Genomic DNA, 19,953 nt, shown 5'->3' on the forward strand with positions numbered 1-19,953 from the left:
GTGAAAAGCTCAGTGAATTATCCCTAAATATCCACAAAACTTCCCCCAAGTACAGAAAGAGAACTGTTAGAAAGACCCATCATGCTCTTTTCTAATCACTAGCAAGCCCCCCTTCCCGGCTCCTCACAGAAAGACAACCCCTACCCTAACAACTATAGTAATCCCTTTCTTGCTTTTCTTTATAGTTTTGCCACCTAAATATGCAACCTAAAAACTACAATTTTTAAAAATTTATGTACATGGAATCATACAATATGTATTCTTTTGTGCCTGGCTTTCTTTACTGAACATTATATGAGAATCATACAAATCTTGTAACAATGTTCATTCTCATTTTGTATAGAAAATACATTTATATTCATTTAAATAAGTGAATGATTCATTTTTATCCATTCTGCTGATGGAACTTTAGGTCATTTAGCTTTTTTTGAGGGGGGTGGCGGTGAAAGGGTTTATTACCTGGCTTGTTCTCCTGGCGGTAGGTCAACCACTAGCGTGTCTGCCTCCGCCCAGAGCACTGGGCCAAGCTCTCTATATAATGCACAATAACAGCTTATTCCCTAAAGGTGTGGAAGTGGTAGCCTAGCAACAGGCCAGTTATGTCATCAGGTGGTTTAAGTTCAGTGAGGATCCTGGCCATAGGAACCCCAACTTCCCCACACTCCACCCCTCCAGGATTCCGCCTTACAATCTACATGATTTCAGTCTTCGGCAGTGGTCCCTGGGCGAGAGAGCTGGAGTACTGTAACCAAATTCCACAATAGCAACAGAGGATACCAATAACTTAGAGATAATAACAATTAAGATACAACAAGATTTTGATACAGGTAACAAAAATTATAATAATCCTCAAGCCAGAGGAGGTTCCTAATAACAAAAAATTATAATAATTCTTGAGCCAGAGGAAGTTCCCAATCCACAAAGACTTTAGGGGCAATAAGACACATGTTTTAATGCCACCAACATAGGCAAATCTTGTCCATCAGGTAGGATGCATGCAAGAGAGTGGTCCTGTGATAGGACTGTAGCAGGAAGGGAGTCCCTTCCAGGTCTAGTCTACCATACTTTCCCCTGGGGGTTACTGAAGGGTCTATATACAGTGCTACTGGAGGTGCATGCACTGGCCATAATGATAAAACTCCCCGGTAAGATGCTCCTACCTTCTGGCCGTTCAGGATATACCACTGTGTAGGTCACTTGACTTTTAAACAGTACGTATATCTTGTCTCCTCAGCTATAATGCAAGTTTCTTGAGAACAGGAACCACATATTTTACTATTTTACATATACATTGGTATTTGCAGAGTGCTAAGCACATAATGGGTGTTCCCAATAACACTAAATAATGATTAAATAAATCTATGAGTAGCATAGGCAATAAGAAGAAAATAAGTAGTGCTGGAAATCAGTGTAACATTTTTAGAGATAGGTATGTAACTGGTATTTTGTAACAATAATTAATCAGAAGCCTTGACCTCTCCTATTTGTTTACATCTAAGGATTTATCATTTTTTATTCTTCCTGAGCCAACTGAAAGCTAAAAATTTATCACCTTCAAAAATAAAATCAGAACAATTCAAAGGTGGTCAATTATTAACCACCCAACTTCACACAGTATCTTACCAATATGTTCAGTACCCACTATATGATCATAGCTCTAAATGAGCTCCTTTATTTTTTATTCTATTTCCTTAAGTTTATATTAACTATTATAAACTTGCAAAAATCTAGTACCTAGGGTTAGAAGAAATTTTAATCATTCCTATTCAAAACCAAAACAAACCAAATAGCTATTTAGTTCTAAAAAGTTCTTCTACAGTCAATGTTTCCTAGACACTATGGAAAAACCTCAGAATAGTATTTATGCCATTTAATTTTTAGACCTATTCTGACATTCTCTTAGAGAGTCACTTTTCTGTTTTTATTTTTTTGACTTTCATAAAACTAGAGCCTCATCAACCTTCTTGGCAAACAGGAAATATACTTCTGGCTAAGATTTTCTGATGTATCTGCGTCTGTGTATCAGCCAAGTGCATATGGGCATGTCTCTAATATTAGTTTTAACAGTACACAGGTTATAGGACAAGTCTTGTAAGTTTTCTTTAAATTGGTACTTTGACATGACAAAAATCAGAGAAGGGAAAAGTGGTAAAGAAAATATAATGTAGAGTCTAAGAAATAAGGGTATTCCCAGGGTGAGGAATCTATGCAGAAAAGATGTTGCTAGATGTACGTAGCCAATTCATTTCTAGCTAAGGACAATTACTAAAGTCAAATTTAGTAGTTTTTAAAATATAAAATAGCACTTTAACTTGATATATTTTCAAAATTGAGGCCAATACGTCTTTATTTTTATTATTTGTATTTATTAAAGACTTTCTTGGAAGTAAGTAAACTGTTTAAAATATTACATTTATATATCTTCATAACCTCTTCATGAGGGAAAAAATTGATTGGAAAACAAAACAAAAAGTTAAATTACAAATGAAGGATAATATATACTACTGGTAGAAAAGCCAAGAGAATATTTAGTCATATTGTAACACTTGCTCTCTCAAGACTAATTTTACTATGAAACAACTGTTCTGTTGATAAGGGAAAATTTTGAAAGGGAAAGCTGCAATTGACTTAAAAACCTTTTCTGAAATAAAACAACCTAATCAACTGTTGATGTTTAACTTCTACAGATTCACAGAACAGAGAAGTTATTTCTATTGTATCATAAAAAAACTACTTTTTCTTTCCTTTTTTTAAAATTGAAGTATCATTGATATACAGTCTTATACTGGTTTCAAGTATACAACACAGTTCAACAGTTTCCATATTATTAAATCCTCACCCCCACTAGTGCAGTTACTGTCTTTCAACATAGGAAGATGTTACAGAATCATTGGCTATATTCTGTATGCTGTACTACCATCTCCATGATCAATTTATACAATGATTGAAAATTTTGTGCCCATCCTCACCCACCTGAACCACTCCCCATGATAACCACCAGTCACTTCTCAGTGTCTATGAGTCTACTGTTATTTTGTTTGTTGTTTTGTTTTTATATTCCACAAATAAGTGAAATTATATGGTGTTTGTCTTTCTCTGCCTGGCTTATTTCACTTAGCATAATACCCCCTAGGTCCATCCATGTTGTAAATGGTGGGATTTCTTTCTTTTTAATGGCTGAATAATATTCCATTGTGTGCAGATTAAAATGTACTATGAAAAACTGAAACATCTCTAATAAAAATAAAAATAATCATATAATGTAGCTAACATTTATCGTATGCTTACTAAGTACCTGGTGTCACAGTAAGGACGTTTACACACACTTTCAGGTTAAATAATTTCCTGTAAATTCAGACTCAACAAGTTGTGTATTTGGAACTTTTTCCCTCTGATTCTGATTCTAGAACCTGTACCAGTAACCCATATCTCTCCCTGCCTAATATTAAAAAGTCATTTTTAAACCTGGTTCTAAATAAAGATCAATCTTGAGGCTGCTTAAAAAATCATCTTGCTCATTTTCTATCCTCAAAATATGAAATCCGAATCCTCAGGGGTGATAAGTAGGAGTCTTTTAAACAAACAAGTAACAAAAGTTTCCAAGTGGAACTGATATGTACCCAGCACTAAGAACTATGGATAAAGGGCATCAAAAAATAATTCAGCCAGAAAATAAACCATCTAGAAATATATTTTATTCATTGGACAGTGCAGAAACTAAAGGAAATAGGAAACAAACAAAAAAATATTCCATTGTGTGTATGTACCACATCTTCTTTATCCATTCATCTATTGATGGACACTTAGGTTGCTTCCATAATGTAGCTATTGTAAATACTGTGGCTCTAGTGGCTCTACTATTTCTTTTTATAAGGTAACTAATCATACCTGTTCCTTGTCTTTTTATTTAAGATACTTTTTCTCCCCAAAGCTCAAGAATACATATGTGTGGGCCCTCTTTTTATTTTTTTTACAGTTTTTAAATAATTTATTATATATGATTTAATTATATATTAATATATTATATATGATTTATTATATATATCTTTTTATTAAGGTATCATTGATATACACTCTTATGAAGGTTTCACAAGAAAAACAATGTGGTTATTACATTCACCCTTATTATCAAGTCCCCTCCCACACCCCATTGAAGTAATTGTCCATCAGTGTAGTAAGCTTGGGCCCTCTTTCTTAGTAAGAGATTATTTCACCATTAATTTCACTTGGCAAACTATAAGTACAAAAACTTCACACTTTGCTATATCCTCTAAAATTTTAGAGTAGTTTTTTAATTTAATTACACTCAAGTCAATTAAACTTTTGGATTTTACCACCCAAGTATCAGCCACCCTCCCAAACTCCCTCATCCCCTAGATGGCTAGAGCACAATTATGAGGCCAATTTAGCATTAATGAAAATATTCTATTGGATTATTTCCTTAAAAACAATCCAGAATTTAAGAGTCTTTGCAAACCAGCTGTATTATTACCTCTTTATCTTTTAGTCCCAGGAGCAATACTTCTTCCATAAGTGTGAGGCGGACATCCTTAGAGTCTCCAGAGTCTTCATTGTCTGGATGCCTGTCTTGCTTAGCGTCTTTCTCACTTTCCACCTTCTTTTCAGAGTTCTTGCCTACTTCAGTGCGACGGGCCCGGTGAGTTAAAGTGGTCATTCTTACCTGTTTCTAACAGGGGTGATGAAAAAATAGGAATATGTGTGTTTATATAAATAAACACATAGATAGATATTCATACATGCATATTAAAAATGTATGCAGATAATATTTACAAACTTAAATAGTTAAAGAATGGGAGGAGTAATTACCAGAAAAATTAGGTGGATAACACAATATCTTTTCCAAAGTACAATAGTTTGAATTCCACAGAAAGCACTGATCAGAAATCAAATTGGTAGTAAAGAAAGGGGAAGGGTGGGGGAGAGTGGGGTGGAGGTAGGGAGAAGGGGATTGTGGGGTATCATGATTGGTGCACATGTGTGAGGTCACCGGGAAGACAGTGTAGTTCAGAGAACACAAATAGGGACTCCGTGGCATCTTACTTTCTCAATTTCAAAAAAAATTAAAGCACACACACTTTTACACCATCAAGTAGTTGTTTTAAAAATGTAGTAATAAAAACCTGCACTGAATTATCTGTGATAAAGTTAAAGTTAGCATACTTTACTTTAGATAAATCTAAATGCCAGTTTTTAAGGTGATATATAATGAAAATACTCAAATTAGCAATTACTCAATATTTTAAAAATAATTAGTAATTTAAATAATTCTTTTCAGTATCAAAAGAATGCATTCAAGAGCTTCTGTAACTGACTACCTTGTAACTGTTCTACCTTCCCATTACTCCCAATTTTGTACTGTTCACAAACCAGTTCTCAAGCATGTCCCATGCCTTCCACCTCTGCTCCTGCGTACATACTAGAGTTCTTTTCCCTTCCTCTCTAAATACTACACATTCTTCAAAGGCCTATTGAGGACCCATTATAAAGCCTTAATTGAATCTACGTCCCAGAATTGGTCTATCCCTCAGCTGTACTTTCACAGAACCTTATTTATACTTACTTCCTTTAAAGCATTTATTACAGTCTTTCTTTTGGTACGGCTCTCTCTCAACTGTACACTTCTTGAGGGCAGGGAGATTGTCTTCTTGGGTTTTTATATTCTCCATAGCAACTAGCACAATGTCTTTAACGTAAGTGCTCAGTAAATACATACTGATTAAAATCAATACTCAGAATGCATGTGGCCATTTAAAATAGAAATACAAATGAAATGAAAGATTCTTTGTGCAAGGCTATATTTCAAATATAATTCTTGGTGGGAGGCGGGAAGAGTGAAGTTGGAAAAGAACCGTGAAATAAATGCTGATGGGCACTAACTCTATCTGGCACTGTGAGTAGGGCTTATTTCATAACACAATCCAAGAAACTGCATCTTCGGGAGAAAAAAATTAAGGGAAATTTTCTTTGAGCAACTAATTCCCCCTGGACATTTGCTAGTTAAAAACCCAATTGGAACAAAAACAAATAGCAAAAAAATTAAATAAAAACCTCCTCCTCCCCATCAAATAATCATTTGGAGGCTTTTTTGGACGTTAGGAAATATATTTTCCCCCGTTGCTTACCTGACTTTACTCTTGGGTTACCGCCAGACGTAGGCTGCAGCTTGCGCTCTATTTTTTTGTGCACTATTAGGGGCACACCTGTTCCACCCTATCCCCAACCCCCAGCCCCCTCCCTAGTAAGTGAAAAACTTCTCAGCCACCCAGAGAGCAAAAACTTCCTGATCCTTCGAGGCAGAATAGTAACACATCAGATTCCTCGCAATCACTAGGCAACCTACCTTGGTGTTTCATTGGACCAATCAGAGACCGCCAGGTTTGAGCCCAACCAATCGTAGTTTACAAGAGGAGGCTCTCCCGCAGCTATTGTGTTGCAACCCCGACAAACACGATCAAAAGTGGGCGGGTTTGGGTTCAACTTGACAGCTGGTCAATCCAATGAAGGAACCTTGGTTGAAGTGAGGAAAGAGGACTGCTCTCCACCCACATTAAACTGGCCAATCAAGCAGTTCAGTTAGCAAGCACCAGCTGCCGAAATCGCTACGAAGGTTTCTGTTGGTCAACTTCAATGTAGCAAGTGTGTTACCGTAGCAGTGTATACTGAGACAATTAGGTGAGATGTGTTGGGATCCAGTAAAGCTAGGAATAAATGTGCATTTTTAAATTGGTTGTTTTCGGCAATTACCTTATCTGTAGCTTTCCTTTCCAGAAAAACCTGATCTGGTTCAGTTTGCGGACGTTTATTTGGTTTACATTAAACAGGATAGGCATATTTCTACCATCCTATACATACCAACATTCTCGATTAGTGCATGTTACTGGCAAACCCATGGATAATGTATGATTTTAGAATGTGGCTGTTGAAACTGCAAGAGTCAAAAAGACCATGTCTTTCTTTTCAAAAGTAAAGGAAAAGGTCAAGGCTGGAACCAGGTCCCAAGTTTCTCACTAGAAGCACAGTTATCTTTCACACTATCACTTAAAAGTTCTAGGAAGTGTGCTCAACTCTTGCAAAATAACATCTATTAAAACGATTTCAAAATTAGTGCCTAAACATTTTCTGCTAATTAAATAAAAACTAGAAGCCATGAAAGTCTAGATGCTGAACATTTTATTTATTCTGCCAAAAATGCCAGACTTTAAAAAATCTGTCCTCATTTTGTCTTGTAGTAAAAATTTTTTTAAAAAGATAAAGCTCCAGTATTTAATTGTATATTATAATTATGTGAATACACTATCAAAGCACTGAAGAACATTGTTTTAATAACACAATGACAAATATAGTTAAATAAATGGTATAGTTTTAACATTAGTAAAAAGTGAATTCTTATCAAAATTTCACACCAAAATAAACATTGTTTCAAAAAATGGCTTCAGAGGGCCTTAGAAGTTAATATATGTTCAGAGGAAGTGCCCAACAAAATGGAAGATAGAGTAATATTGAGTAGTTAATGAACAGAATCAATTATGACACTGGTACTTTTGGTTTTACTCAAAAGTTCTCTTGGATTTATCTTAGATAAGGTTAGGTTCACATTATGATTGGTAAGAATTCATTTTAGTGTATTAAGTGCTTAAGACTACATAAAAGTTTTCAGAGGTATGACAAAGACACCTAAAATAGTATTCTAGTGTCCTTTAGTTTAAACATCGAGAACTTTGCAAATATGTAGAAGACGAAAGTAAGTTTTATATATGTTCCTTTGGTTCACTAAACTTTCTTCTCTTTGGCACTGACTCTTGACTAGAAGAATCAAAGTGATGAAGGACCTGTCAAAAGAAAACAACTACTAAGGGTAGAGATACTTCTAAGTTTAAATGTCTTTAATTTTAAGTCTTTTGCATGTCTCTGAGGTTTATTGATTAAAAAAATTATACCTAGCATAACTATTTCCTACTAAATTAGGACACCTGGGTTCTTTAAAAGTAGGCTAAATTTTATTACTGACATTTTTATACCCTCTGATGGCTGTTCAAAGTATATACTTGCAGGTCTTTGTTAAGATTGCTGAAATAGTTACAAAGATAGGTTTAACATTATCTTCTCAAAATAGTAAAATATTTTGGAGGGGTAAGAGGGGAAAAAAGATTAAAAAATTAGCTGCAAATAAATAAATATTCTACCTTGGGAACGTGTAAGGTTAAATGTTTTGTTTTTGTATCCCTGGTACTTAGCAGGGCCTAATAGATATTAGACATTTAATCACACATTTGAATGAATGGGGAGGATGAAGTAAATTCCTAACAAGATTACCTGAGTAACTGAACTTCTGATTTTTCTGGAGGAAAACTCACAAATGATACAAACTGGATTGTAACTTTGCAAAAAAACAAAATCAAGGCTTAATACATTGGGAAAAATTAAAGAACCTAATATATTAATGAAATGCCAGGTTATTCCATTTGCTTAAGATATGTAAATTGAAAATGGTATTAACCAACTATACTTTGGGGGTTTCACCTTTAATATTTGATTTTTAAAAATAGTTTTAAAATTTCAGTTGTCTAATTTTAACCTACTAACAATACTAAAAATTCTGGTTGGAAAAAATATTAATATTTATCTCAGAAATGACAAATTATCTGATTTGGTAAAATAAAGTTCCAAATATAAAAAAACTTACAGGAAATTTAGGTCAGGAAAATTTTCTCTTTCTTGAGGTACTAGGAGGAGATGCTGTGTTTTCAGGGAACATGTTGATCTGGTAGCTTGTTTCTACTTTAGTTTTGATCTCTAGAAAGTTCAGGTCAAATTTGTGGCCCAATTTTAGCTCTACATAAGTAAAACGGCCTGAATATACTCATGCTCTCATTTTTTCATTCTATTTATATTTTCTTTCTTGGACACTGATTTTTATTTATTTTATAAGTACCTCCAACTACTTCAAATCATTCACGGAATCAGACAGTATATATTTACATGCAAAAAATAAACCAACATGGTACATCTAATTTTAAAATCATCTCAGTTTTTAGAGCCAATTATACTTAAACAAAATATGTATATCAGAGTTCTGAGCCAGAGATATTATCATATTTATTGTTTTAAATTTAATTTACAGTAATGATATTCTGATACTTGTCATTTTATTTAAGACTTACTGTTTTCCCAGATTCCAGTTGACTTCTCTTGCGATTTTCTTTAGAAGATTTTACTGGTTGATTTCCATTAGCCTCATAAAGAGAATAATTGTCAATCTGTTATTTCTCAAAGAACAACCAACACTTGATTTTTCAATCATAGGCAATTATATGCAGTTTTTTTTAAAAAAACAGCCATTTCCCTATTTTATCAGCATACCAGTTTGAATGCTGCCTTCTGCCAGTTCTAACTTCCCATTGAGAATATGAGAAAAAGGACAACTAAAAGTGGTACTATAAGTAGTAGTGTGCTGGTTAATATTAAACAATCAGTTCTCTGGGAGAAACAAATCCTAAATCAAGACATCTGCTGATTTCCATATGCTGTCAGTACTCTTATCATGTCCAATTTCAAGTTACCAACATGATGTCACTGAATGAGTTGGGAAGAAATGCTCAGGCATACTGTTAGAGCATGTTATTTGGTTCCATAATTTTGGATGTAATGTTTTATTCATTTACAGAATGCTTTTTCTTCATCTCTAAACCTCTGAGAGTAACTTAAAGGTCCAAAAAAAAAGAATTTCTATTTAGTACAATTCACACCAAAAATGAAAAGCAGTGTTTTGTTTTATAGTTTTTTTTTGCTTAAAAACATGGGATTCATTTTGTGCAAGATACATACAAAACATTCATTTTTAATTAACAAGATGATCCATTTACAAGATAGGACATGGGAACACTTTGGTGTTCTAGGAAATTTCCTTGTAAGTCTGGACGATAGTGTCACTTCTCAAAGCTTTTCCTGGATTTCCTTCTCTAATAAACTTTAAAAAAATTGGAATGAAGTTGATATACAATATTATATTGGTTTCAAATGTACAACATAGTGACTCAATAATTATGTACATTACTAAGAAGCTTTCCATGGTTAAGTCAAGTTCCCCGTTATCATACCAAATGTTAAATATTATTGATTATATTCTGTATGTTGTACTTCCATTCCTATGATTAACTTATTTTAAAATTTACAGTTTGTACCTCTTTATCCCCTTCACCTTTTTTACCCATTCCCCTACCCCCTTCCCATGGTAACCAACAGTCTGTTGTCCATATTTATGGGTCTATTTATTTGTTGTTTGTTTTGTTTTTTAGATTCCACATATAAATCATATGGTATTTATCTTTCTCTGCTTGGCTTATTTCACTTAGCATGATACACTCTAGGTTCATCCATGTTGTCACAAATGGCAAGATTCACTTCTTTTTATGGCTAAGTAATAGTCCATCTAATATACCTTCAATAAAATTAACCATTTTCTCCTTTGTGCCTCTATATATAGCCTATTCAGACTGTTTTCATGGCCTTGTATCAGTGCACTGGTTGACCTCCAATTACTAAATGTTTAGCCAAGAGCAGGAACTATGTGTTATTTATGTTATATCTGTAGCACCTAGTAAAGGACCTGACACATAATAGGCACTTACTAAATATTGGTCCAATAGATGAAGTATTTTAGAAATCAAAATAAACTCACACATGGGGAAAAATTACAAGATAATGGAAAACAAATCTAAAGACACTTACCATGTTATTTTGAAAGATTTTTCCACTTCTTGTTTTGCTTTCAGACACATCAAGTTCAGATGTTTTACTGACTAACTGCTCAACCTAGAAAAGAAAATACACAAAACCACATAATATGATTAAAGCTTTCACAACACAATAACGGGGTCCAAAAATTCAATCACATTCAATCTTGTTATACTGAGTTAATGGACACCAATAATTTTGAGTTGGTTCTTACTGTCACAAAAAGCACAAAGGTAAAGGTAGTGAAACTGTCAGTGTATACAGTCAACCATTCACTGAACTGAGAAAAATCCCAAATGATCAGTAGGTACTACTCTTCCAGAAAATAAGAACTTTAGCCTGCTCTCACTGGAGAAAGGGACAGTGAAAAGGAAAGCAGACAGTCATCAATTCCATTAATTTTGTATTTATTTTATTTAAATGTTATTTCACAATTTTGCTATATATGGAAAACAAAATTAAACATGTCTGTTCCAAGGCAATAAAAATATATTATGTACCCAACTGTAAATACAAAGGGTGATGGTATAAATAACTGCTTAAGATTTTTTTTTTTTGCATTTTTTTAATTTTTTAATATTTTTATATATATAAAGTGTATATATATAAAATATACATACACGCACACAGATATCCATTATTTTTGGCAAACACAATCCTTTCCCCCATTAAATTGCAGTAGCACCTCTATTGTAAACCAAGGAACCATATATTTGGTCTTTCTGTCCTGTTCCATTAGTGCTACTACTACACTGTCGTAATTACTGAATCTTTATAAGTAAGTCTTAAAACCTTGAAACTACCCCAACTTTGTTCTCATTCTTGAAGATTGCCTGGCTATTCCAGGTCTTTTGCTTTGCCATATAAAGTTTAGAATCAACTTGTCAATATTCACCCAAAAAAATAGTTGAAAAATTGATTAGGGTTGAATTGAATCTACAAATCAATTTGGAAAGAACTGACATCTAAACAATATTGAATTTTCTAACCCATGAACATGAAATGTCTCTCTATTTATTTGGGTCTTCTTTCAGTCTTCCCAACACTGTTCTTTAGCTTTCAGTGTAGAGGTTTTATACATCTTTAGGTGCACTTATTGTAGATACTTAATTTTTGATGCAATTACACATAGTATCACTTTTTAAATTTCATCTTCCAATTGCTGGTTACTAGTTAGAGAAATACGAATGATTTTATATACTTCCTTTATATCCAGTGATATTACTAAATTTACTTATTAATCATAGTAATGATTATTAATAGTTGTAGATTCTTTTGTTTCTTCCATTATATAATCATTTCATCTACAAATAAAGACCTGTCTACCCCTTGTTTTCTAATCCTTATATCTTCTTTCACTGGCTAGGCCCCTCGGTGAAATAATAAAAGAAGTGGTGATGGCAGACACCGTGTCTTGCTTCCCATCTCTGGAGAAAAGTGTCCAATATTTCACCATTAAGTGTGATGCCATAGTTTTTTTTTTTTTTTTTGAGAGGGCATCTCTCATATTTATTGATCAAATGGTTGTTAACAACAATAAAATTCAGTATAGAGGGGTCAATGCTCAATGTACAATCATTAATCCATCTCAAGCCTAATTCTCGTCAGTCTCCAATCTTCTGAAGCATAACGAACAAGTTCTTACATGGTGAACGAATTCTTACAGAGTGAATAAATTCTTACATGGTGAACAGTACAAGGGCATTCATCACAGAAACTTTCGGTTTTGATCATGCAATATGACCTATAAACCATCAGGTCAAATATGAATATTCATTTGATTTTTGTACTTGATTTATATGTTGATCCCACATTTCTCCTATTATTATTATTATTTTTATTTTTAATAAAATGCTGAAGTGGTAGGTAGATGCAAGATAAAGGTAGAAAACATAGTTTAGTGCTGTAAGAAGGCAAATGTAGATGATCAGATGATCAGGTGTGTGCCTATGGACTAAGTATTAATCCAGGCTAGACAAGGGCAGCAAGACATCCACGATGCAGAAGATTTCTCTTGCTTAAGATTTTATTTAGCTCTGAAAGTCTGATACTTTATGAACAGAATTTAGGTTTAGAACTAAACAAATCCACCAGTAATATACTCAAAACTTCAAAATATAATCCCCAGATTTTGTTAACAAACATTCTTAATACTCCATTTTCTTCTAAAATGCCTAGACTATAATAATATAGTAAGAAAATCAGAGAAATAACTAAATAAGCATGTAAACAGTCTTCTGGAAAAAAAAACAAGTTAAAAGTGAGATGAAACTATTAAGTTTATACCTGAGAGTGAGAAATTGAAAGATCTGGGCTTTCTTTAGACCTCATCATTTCATCTTTCTCACAAACTATATTTGGTTCTGTTTAAAAAAAAATTTTTTTTAAGAGTTAAAATGGTATAGACTTGAATTGGAAGTAGATTGATCTACATTTTCAGTAACTTCTTACCCCCAAATTCAGAAGATCTAGGTTTTTTTTTCTGTTCTTCCATTTTAGTTTCAATGTCAAAATCATCCTACATAATTACACAAAGGAAAAAAAAGGACACATTTCAAAAAGAAGTTAAATAACTGGGTAGAAATGTTTATGAACAAATTTGTGTTGTTTTATGTGAAGGTTAATTAAAACATAACACTACACTTTGTACTGCTAAAAATAAAGTGGTCCTATAATTACTATAACAAGGCAACTTATTTATCCAGACAAAGTAAAAGATATTACATTACTCTGTGGGGTTGCTTTAAGGACAAATGACAAAAATATACAATTTTCTCAAAAATGTATGATGGTTCTGAGAACCCTTAGATCTTACTATTACTGGTGGGCACTGAATTGCACATGTTCGCACAATAAGCTACAACTTGTATAGCTCTGGTATATTAGATGTTAGCATACACTCTGAATTATGCCTCAACCCTCTTCAGTTAGTGAAGGATAAGCTCAGTCATGGTATGGTAGAAATAACAGGTTTAATATTTACTTTATGATTCCCTTTGTGACATGTCAAAGAGTTTTAAATATTTTGAAGAATATTACATAAATCCCAGCTGTATTTGTTTATAAAACAAGATTGACTGGGATTTAGGTTTTGTGAAAAATTTTTTGACTGAATTGCTTGAAAATTTGAGTTTTCAAATTGTAAGGATGTACCACAGAGCCCAAATTAGAATAGTCAGTCTCTATACATAAGTACTATGGTCATAATTTAGAATAAAATAAAACAACAAAGATGAGATTAAAAACAACAATAAAAGATTTATTTATTTATTTTTATTTATTTTTTTATACTCCTATTCATCCATCTGTCCAACCAATACTGAGAATACACACTGCAAACCTAAGTGCTAGACACAGGAGATTACAAAGATTAATGACACTTTTCCTGCCTTCCAGGAACTTCCAGGCTGCTTCAGGGCAGTGACTTTCCAGGCCCTGAAGAAATTCAAGCACAGGCTTACATGGACACCTAATAAAGGTGTTTGTAGAAAGGATTCCAGCATTAGCTGGAGGATTGGAGTAGTTCAGTCATTTTCAAATTATGCTCCAGACCAAGGGGTTTCTTCAGAGTACACTATGAGGATAGGTGAAATGGTAGGTGGCTGGGCCTGTAGGACTGTTCCCTGTTTGGAATCACAATCCAAAATAGTTGTGATTTTAAATTTGTAAGAGCAATCTTATTTGCACCAAGGTAAAAAATGTTAAAACCACAAGCCTATATCTTCTTTAAAGTCCTTTCCAAGTTTGTGTTTATGATTATAATACATTATTTATACAAATCTTAATGAGAGCTATTAAAGTCCTCAGAATTGAGTCAAGCATTTATTACTATTGTACTTTATCTCTTTAAATATGCTTACATTTACATAATGCTCCTGTTCATCTTCTAGATCATCTTTGTCCATAAGAATTTTTTGAAGTGGTGTTTTCAATTGTTTTGGTGATAATATAGTTGAATCAATATTTTCCATTCGTTCTTTCTCAGTGGTCACTTTTACTTTGAAAGTGTGAAAAGGCGTTGGTACCTCTCCCACATTTAAGTACATAGGCTCCCCTTCAAATATCACTCCTTCACAATCACCATCCTTAAAACCAGGAGGCTGGTAATCTGGGGGTGTAACTGCAAAAAAAAGTTAGTATAAATTTTTTCTGTTCATGAAATTGAAGAAAATATTATTATATTAAAATTATGATATATATCACATAAAATATATGTAGATTGGAGAAATTTCACATAGTATAGAAGAGCATGAAATAAAAAATAAAATCACTCTCCTACTGCTTCCAAGTTCCTATTTTATTACCTAAAGGTAACCTTTTTTTTTTCACTTGAATAGCCGTGTGACCTTGAAGAAATCATTTCTCATCCTTGATTCAGTTTTCTCATCTGTTAAATGGGGAAAATCATTGTATCTACATCATAGGAGCATAATCGTTATTAAATGAATTAAACTACTCAGAGCAGAACTGGTTCACAGTAGGTATTCAATAAGCTGTTACTATTGCTTTATGTTCTTCTAGACGATATTATGCATGTAAAATAAATTTCATACATATAAATCCTTTAAAAAACACAAATGAGATCATAGTGTTCTATAGCTAGCTGTTTTTTAAAAGTTTAATTTAATATTTTATTTTATGTTATTTTATTTTGGTATCATTAATGTACAATTACTTGAACATTATGGTTACTAGACTCCCCCTATTATCAAGTTCCCCCCACATACCCCATTACAGTCACTGTCCATCAGCGTGGTAAGATGCTATAGAATCATTACTTGTCTTCTCTGTATATACTGCCTTTCTTGTGTCCCCCCCTGCTACATATGTTATAGCTAGCTGTTTTTAATGTCTCTTTTTAATCTGTTTTAATATTTCTTGGATAACATATCAGCACATTCTTTTTTTTTTTGAGAGGGCATCTCTCATATTTATTGATCAAGTGGTTGTTAACAACAATAAAATTCTGTATAGGGGAGTCAATGCTCAATGCACAATCATTAATCCACCCCCAGCCTAATTCTCGTCAGTTTCCAATCTTCTGAAGCATAACGAACAAGTTCTTACATGGTGAACAAATTCTTACATAGTGAATAAGTTCTTACATGGTGAACAGTACAAGGGCAGTCATCACAAAAACTTTCGGTTTTGATCATTCATTATGAACTATAAACAATCAGGTCAAATATGAATATTCGTTTGATTTTTATACTTGATTTATATGTGAATCCCACATTTCTCCCTTTATTATTATTATTATTATTATTTTAAATAAAATGCTGAAGTGGTAGGTAGATGCAAGATAAAGGTAGAAAACATAGTTTAGTGTTGTAAGAGAGCAAATGTAGATGATCAGGTGTGTGCCTGTAGACTATGTTAATCCAAGCTAGACAAGGGCAGTAATACATCCACGGACAGCACATTCTTTTTAATAGCTTGCATAGTATTCTTTTATGTAGATGCACTCTAATTTGTTTACTTAATCCTCCAATGAAGGATGCTCAAAATTATTTCCATTTTGTTCCTATTTTAACCAATGCTACAATGAAAATCCTTACAAACTTATAACCTTGCATATTTGTGTAAATATATTCCCAAGATACTTTTCTAGCTGTAGAATTTCTGAATTAAAGAGGCTGCATTTAAAATTTTGATGCTACCAAATTGTTCTCTAAAAATGTTGCACCTACACATATTCCCTCAAGAGTGTATAAAAGTGCCTGCTCCTGCCAAACCCTCACCAACAGTGAGTTTACAAGTTTTACTGATCTGGTAAGTGAAAAACGGTATCTCATTGTTTCATTTCTTTAATTATGAGTGAGGTTGTACCTCATATATGTTCATATCACTGGAGTAGTTTGTGTATATTTTAAAGCCTATTTTTCATATCTTTTTCAAATACTGATATTAAATGTAATTTTATAATTTCAAAAAAATAAATAACAATTTAATTGCTTAAAAACATTTGGGATGGAAACCAATTGTTTCAATAATAAAACATACAAGGACCAACTGAAACAGGATGTACTGCACATAGTACCTTCATCGTAGTAAAAAAGTTTCATGGTCAAACAAACATCATTAGGTAAAGGTCCCAAATTTTGCATTAGGATATAAATCTTGCGAATGAGGAGAATGCTTGCTTTCTTGATGTCAGCAGATGACATATTAGATTCACTGCTTTGGTTTTTACTAGAAGAGAATCACACATTAATTTTTGTGACACCCATGGCTTCTAGAAACATAGCCTCACATTTTATAATTTGAGATTCTTATTCCGATTATCGCATTAAGTTGAAAGTTACCATAAAATGTACTGTCACTGTTATAAAATATTTAATATCACTAATATCACAATATCATTATTATAAACAAATACTTTTATATAAATTAAATTAATATTCATTTTATATAAGATGTTTAAAGGAAACATATGATGAGTTTTAAGTATATTTCTAATCACTCAAATATGCAATAGCTTTCCTACTCCTTGATTCTGTTTCACAATTAAAATAGTATATAGCCACAGAATTCCAGCTTGCAAATACTTCAAGGGTATTTTTGTATAGTCACACTTTGATGGATAATTGCAGATGACTGAGAAGTTTCAGAATTAATCCTGAAATCTGGCTTTATAGTATTAATATGAGTAGGTAGTAATCTGTAATACAAAAAGAAAACTATAGAAAAAATTACCTTATGAAGTCCATGATTGGTCCATTAGTGGTGTACTTGAATTTAAATTGGTAACATTCTGAAATTGTCTTAAATAGAAACATTGCAGTTATGTATGTGATGAACAGAGTATTGGCAACCAAGTATTGAGTTATGACTCAACATTTATTTAATTTTTTTTTCTGCCATGTTAACGCCTATTGGTCCTTTGAAACTTTCGAGTTCTAATAGTCAATTCCCATGGTTTGGGATTGGAGCTTCATTCTTGGAGAGATATTTATTCCCCAATCACTGCAATGTATGTTATATATACCAGAGGGAAATAACTCCTTAGCTGGTAGGTAAGGGAGGCAGCATATCTTTTACTCAAGCAAAATGGCTTAAGCAATGGGCTTAAATGATTGCTATATGTACTGTAACCACAAGAAAGTCATTTAAACCTTCTATGCCTCAGTTTCCCCAGCCAATAAAAGGAGTTGAAAATAGTACCTATCTCATTGGTGGCTGTGAATACTTATCAAACGAAGTAATTTATACAGAGCTGTTAATAAAGTGCCTGGCACACCAAGCACTCAATAAATGTTAGAGCATCAGTAAGGTTGCTCTTTTACTGAAAGAAAAAAATGTGTAACTATAAAATATCTGAAAGTAAATGAACATTTTCCAATCAATCAACTAATTTATAGCCTGATTTTTTTGTCATCATGGACATATGTTATGCATTAATTGCAGGCATGAGTAACAAAGATACATTTCCCACCCTAATGAAGCTCTAATACTTTAATTGCCTTCTTTATATTTAAGTGCTCCTAAAGAGATGGGGATCAGCTAGCTTTCTTTTTCAAAAATCTCCTTCTTCATGACTGAATGAAACACTGTATTGTAACAGCTACAGTGTAATGATAAGCACCCAGATCATGAACTAGCCTTTTCAGGTCCAAATTCTGGTTCTACCCCTGGTTACCTTAGGCAAGAAACCTTGTATCTAGGTTTCCTTATCTATAAAGTAGAATAATAATGGTAGTTACCTCATGAAGGTTGTGATGTACAAATAAGATAACACATACAAAGCCCCAAAGAACAGAGCCTAAAAGAACAGTAAGCACTCAATACATTTTCCCCCTTTGTTTCTTGTGTTATGGTTTTCCCTTTCATATCCTGTCATGCCTTCTTTTCTTTATCAGAGGAATGGGTGGATGTGACAGGACTGGGATGAATACTCAAAGTTTAAGGATGAGTATTTTATTTTTCTCAAACTCAACCTCTTTCATAATTGTGGAAAAATAATATAGTAAAGAACCAGAGTCAGAAGAATCACATTATTTCTAACAATTTGTGGCTTTGTGGGCTGGGATCAGTGGTCACATCATCTCTCTTGGAGTAAGTATATTAATCTGTTTAAAGTTAATACAAGCCCTGTCTTACTTCATAATAGTCTTTATGAGGTGCAAATGTGAAAATATATGTGAACATGCATTGATTAAAGCACAATTAAAAGCATAAGATATTATATCATAATTTTATGTTATTTTTAGATATTAGAAACATGTTTCTTTACTAACTTAAGCATACTTACTTGAGGATCTTCTGGATTGGTGTATACCTATTTAAAAATAATTTACAATTGAGTTATGTAAGGCTAAGTGTTCAAGGAGAACTAAATTGGATGTTTAGACTAAACTATTAAATGAACTCAGAAAAAAAAATAGAAAATGTTGCTTTTTTTCCTTTGAATAAATCAGTTGTTTGAATAAAGTGACATAATTGATAGTTTTAGTGTTATTTAATTAAGCTAGGCTGAATTTCACCGTCTTTAAAAAAGAATATAAAATTTAAAAATACTCACAGCTAGAACAACCATCCTTAGCTGAAATATAATAAAGAACAAAAATCTTACTTTTTTATACTATATTTTTTCATGATGGATCATAAAAATTCTTTGTCCTATTTCAACATTTATTCCTAATAAGAAATAATCTTGCAGAAAATAGATTTTATATGATGCATATAAAGCAATGCCTTAGATATCCTTCTCTATTCCCCAAAATATCTTTTTCTAGTTGACTTACTGAATGAAAGTTGAAATTCATGTCATTGACTTATAAAGGAAAACAGGGCGTTACTGCCAGTTACAAGGAAAATATATATTGTGAAATAGCATATTAAATCTTAACAATGTGAGAACTAATTTTGAAAAAAGAAAAAGTAGATAGTTCAGGGTACTTCTCACTTAAAGGAAGAGGCTTTAGAAACTGTAAGGAATAGAAAATCACTGAAGTCATTCACTCAAGTTATCTGTGAACAATCTGGATCATCCCCCTTGATTTGGATCTTTTCCTTATTCTCCACAACCAATGCACCAACAAATCTGGTTAAGTTCTCCTGCCAAATATGTCCTGAATCTTTTCTTCAGTTTTTTCTTCCTCTGCCACCCTGGTCTAAACCACCATTATTTTTACCCATTCTGCAGTAATGGTTCACTATTCTCCTTAATTCCAATTTTATTCTTCTTCTATAGTATAT

General features: G+C 32.9%; 1 protein-coding gene across 11 annotated transcripts in view; it reads right to left on the reverse strand.

Annotated features, from left to right (window-relative positions):
* Positions 1 to 19,953, reverse strand: part of GOLPH3L (golgi phosphoprotein 3 like) — a 71,689-nt gene that overhangs the window by 46,653 nt on the left and 5,083 nt on the right. For 5 of the 11 annotated variants that reach the window (XR_012130357.1, XM_073234593.1, XM_073234591.1 and 2 more), the window contains 10 exons: positions 19,277 to 19,297; positions 19,007 to 19,033; positions 17,452 to 17,519; positions 16,796 to 16,947; positions 14,616 to 14,875; positions 13,207 to 13,273; positions 13,042 to 13,118; positions 10,750 to 10,833; positions 9,183 to 9,254; positions 4,493 to 4,687 (listed from right to left, as the gene is read on the reverse strand). Coding sequence is in view for 10 of the 11 variants with exons in the window: in XM_073234593.1 (XP_073090694.1) it covers positions 4,493 to 4,687; positions 9,183 to 9,254; positions 10,750 to 10,833; positions 13,042 to 13,118; positions 13,207 to 13,273; positions 14,616 to 14,875; positions 16,796 to 16,947; positions 17,452 to 17,519; positions 19,007 to 19,033; positions 19,277 to 19,297 (1,023 nt within the window). In the remaining variant the exon portion in view is untranslated. Of the gene's footprint in view, positions 1 to 4,492; positions 4,688 to 6,143; positions 6,280 to 7,183; positions 7,851 to 9,182; positions 9,255 to 10,749; positions 10,834 to 13,041; positions 13,119 to 13,206; positions 13,274 to 14,615; positions 14,876 to 16,795; positions 16,948 to 17,451; positions 17,520 to 19,006; positions 19,034 to 19,276; positions 19,298 to 19,953 lie in introns of those variants that run through there. The other 6 variants (XM_073234592.1, XM_073234594.1, XM_037003370.2 and 3 more) reach the window with 5 other exon arrangements.

Source organism: Manis javanica, chromosome 4 (assembly GCF_040802235.1).
Source record: "Manis javanica isolate MJ-LG chromosome 4, MJ_LKY, whole genome shotgun sequence".
Classification (NCBI taxonomy): Eukaryota; Metazoa; Chordata; class Mammalia; order Pholidota; family Manidae; genus Manis; species Manis javanica.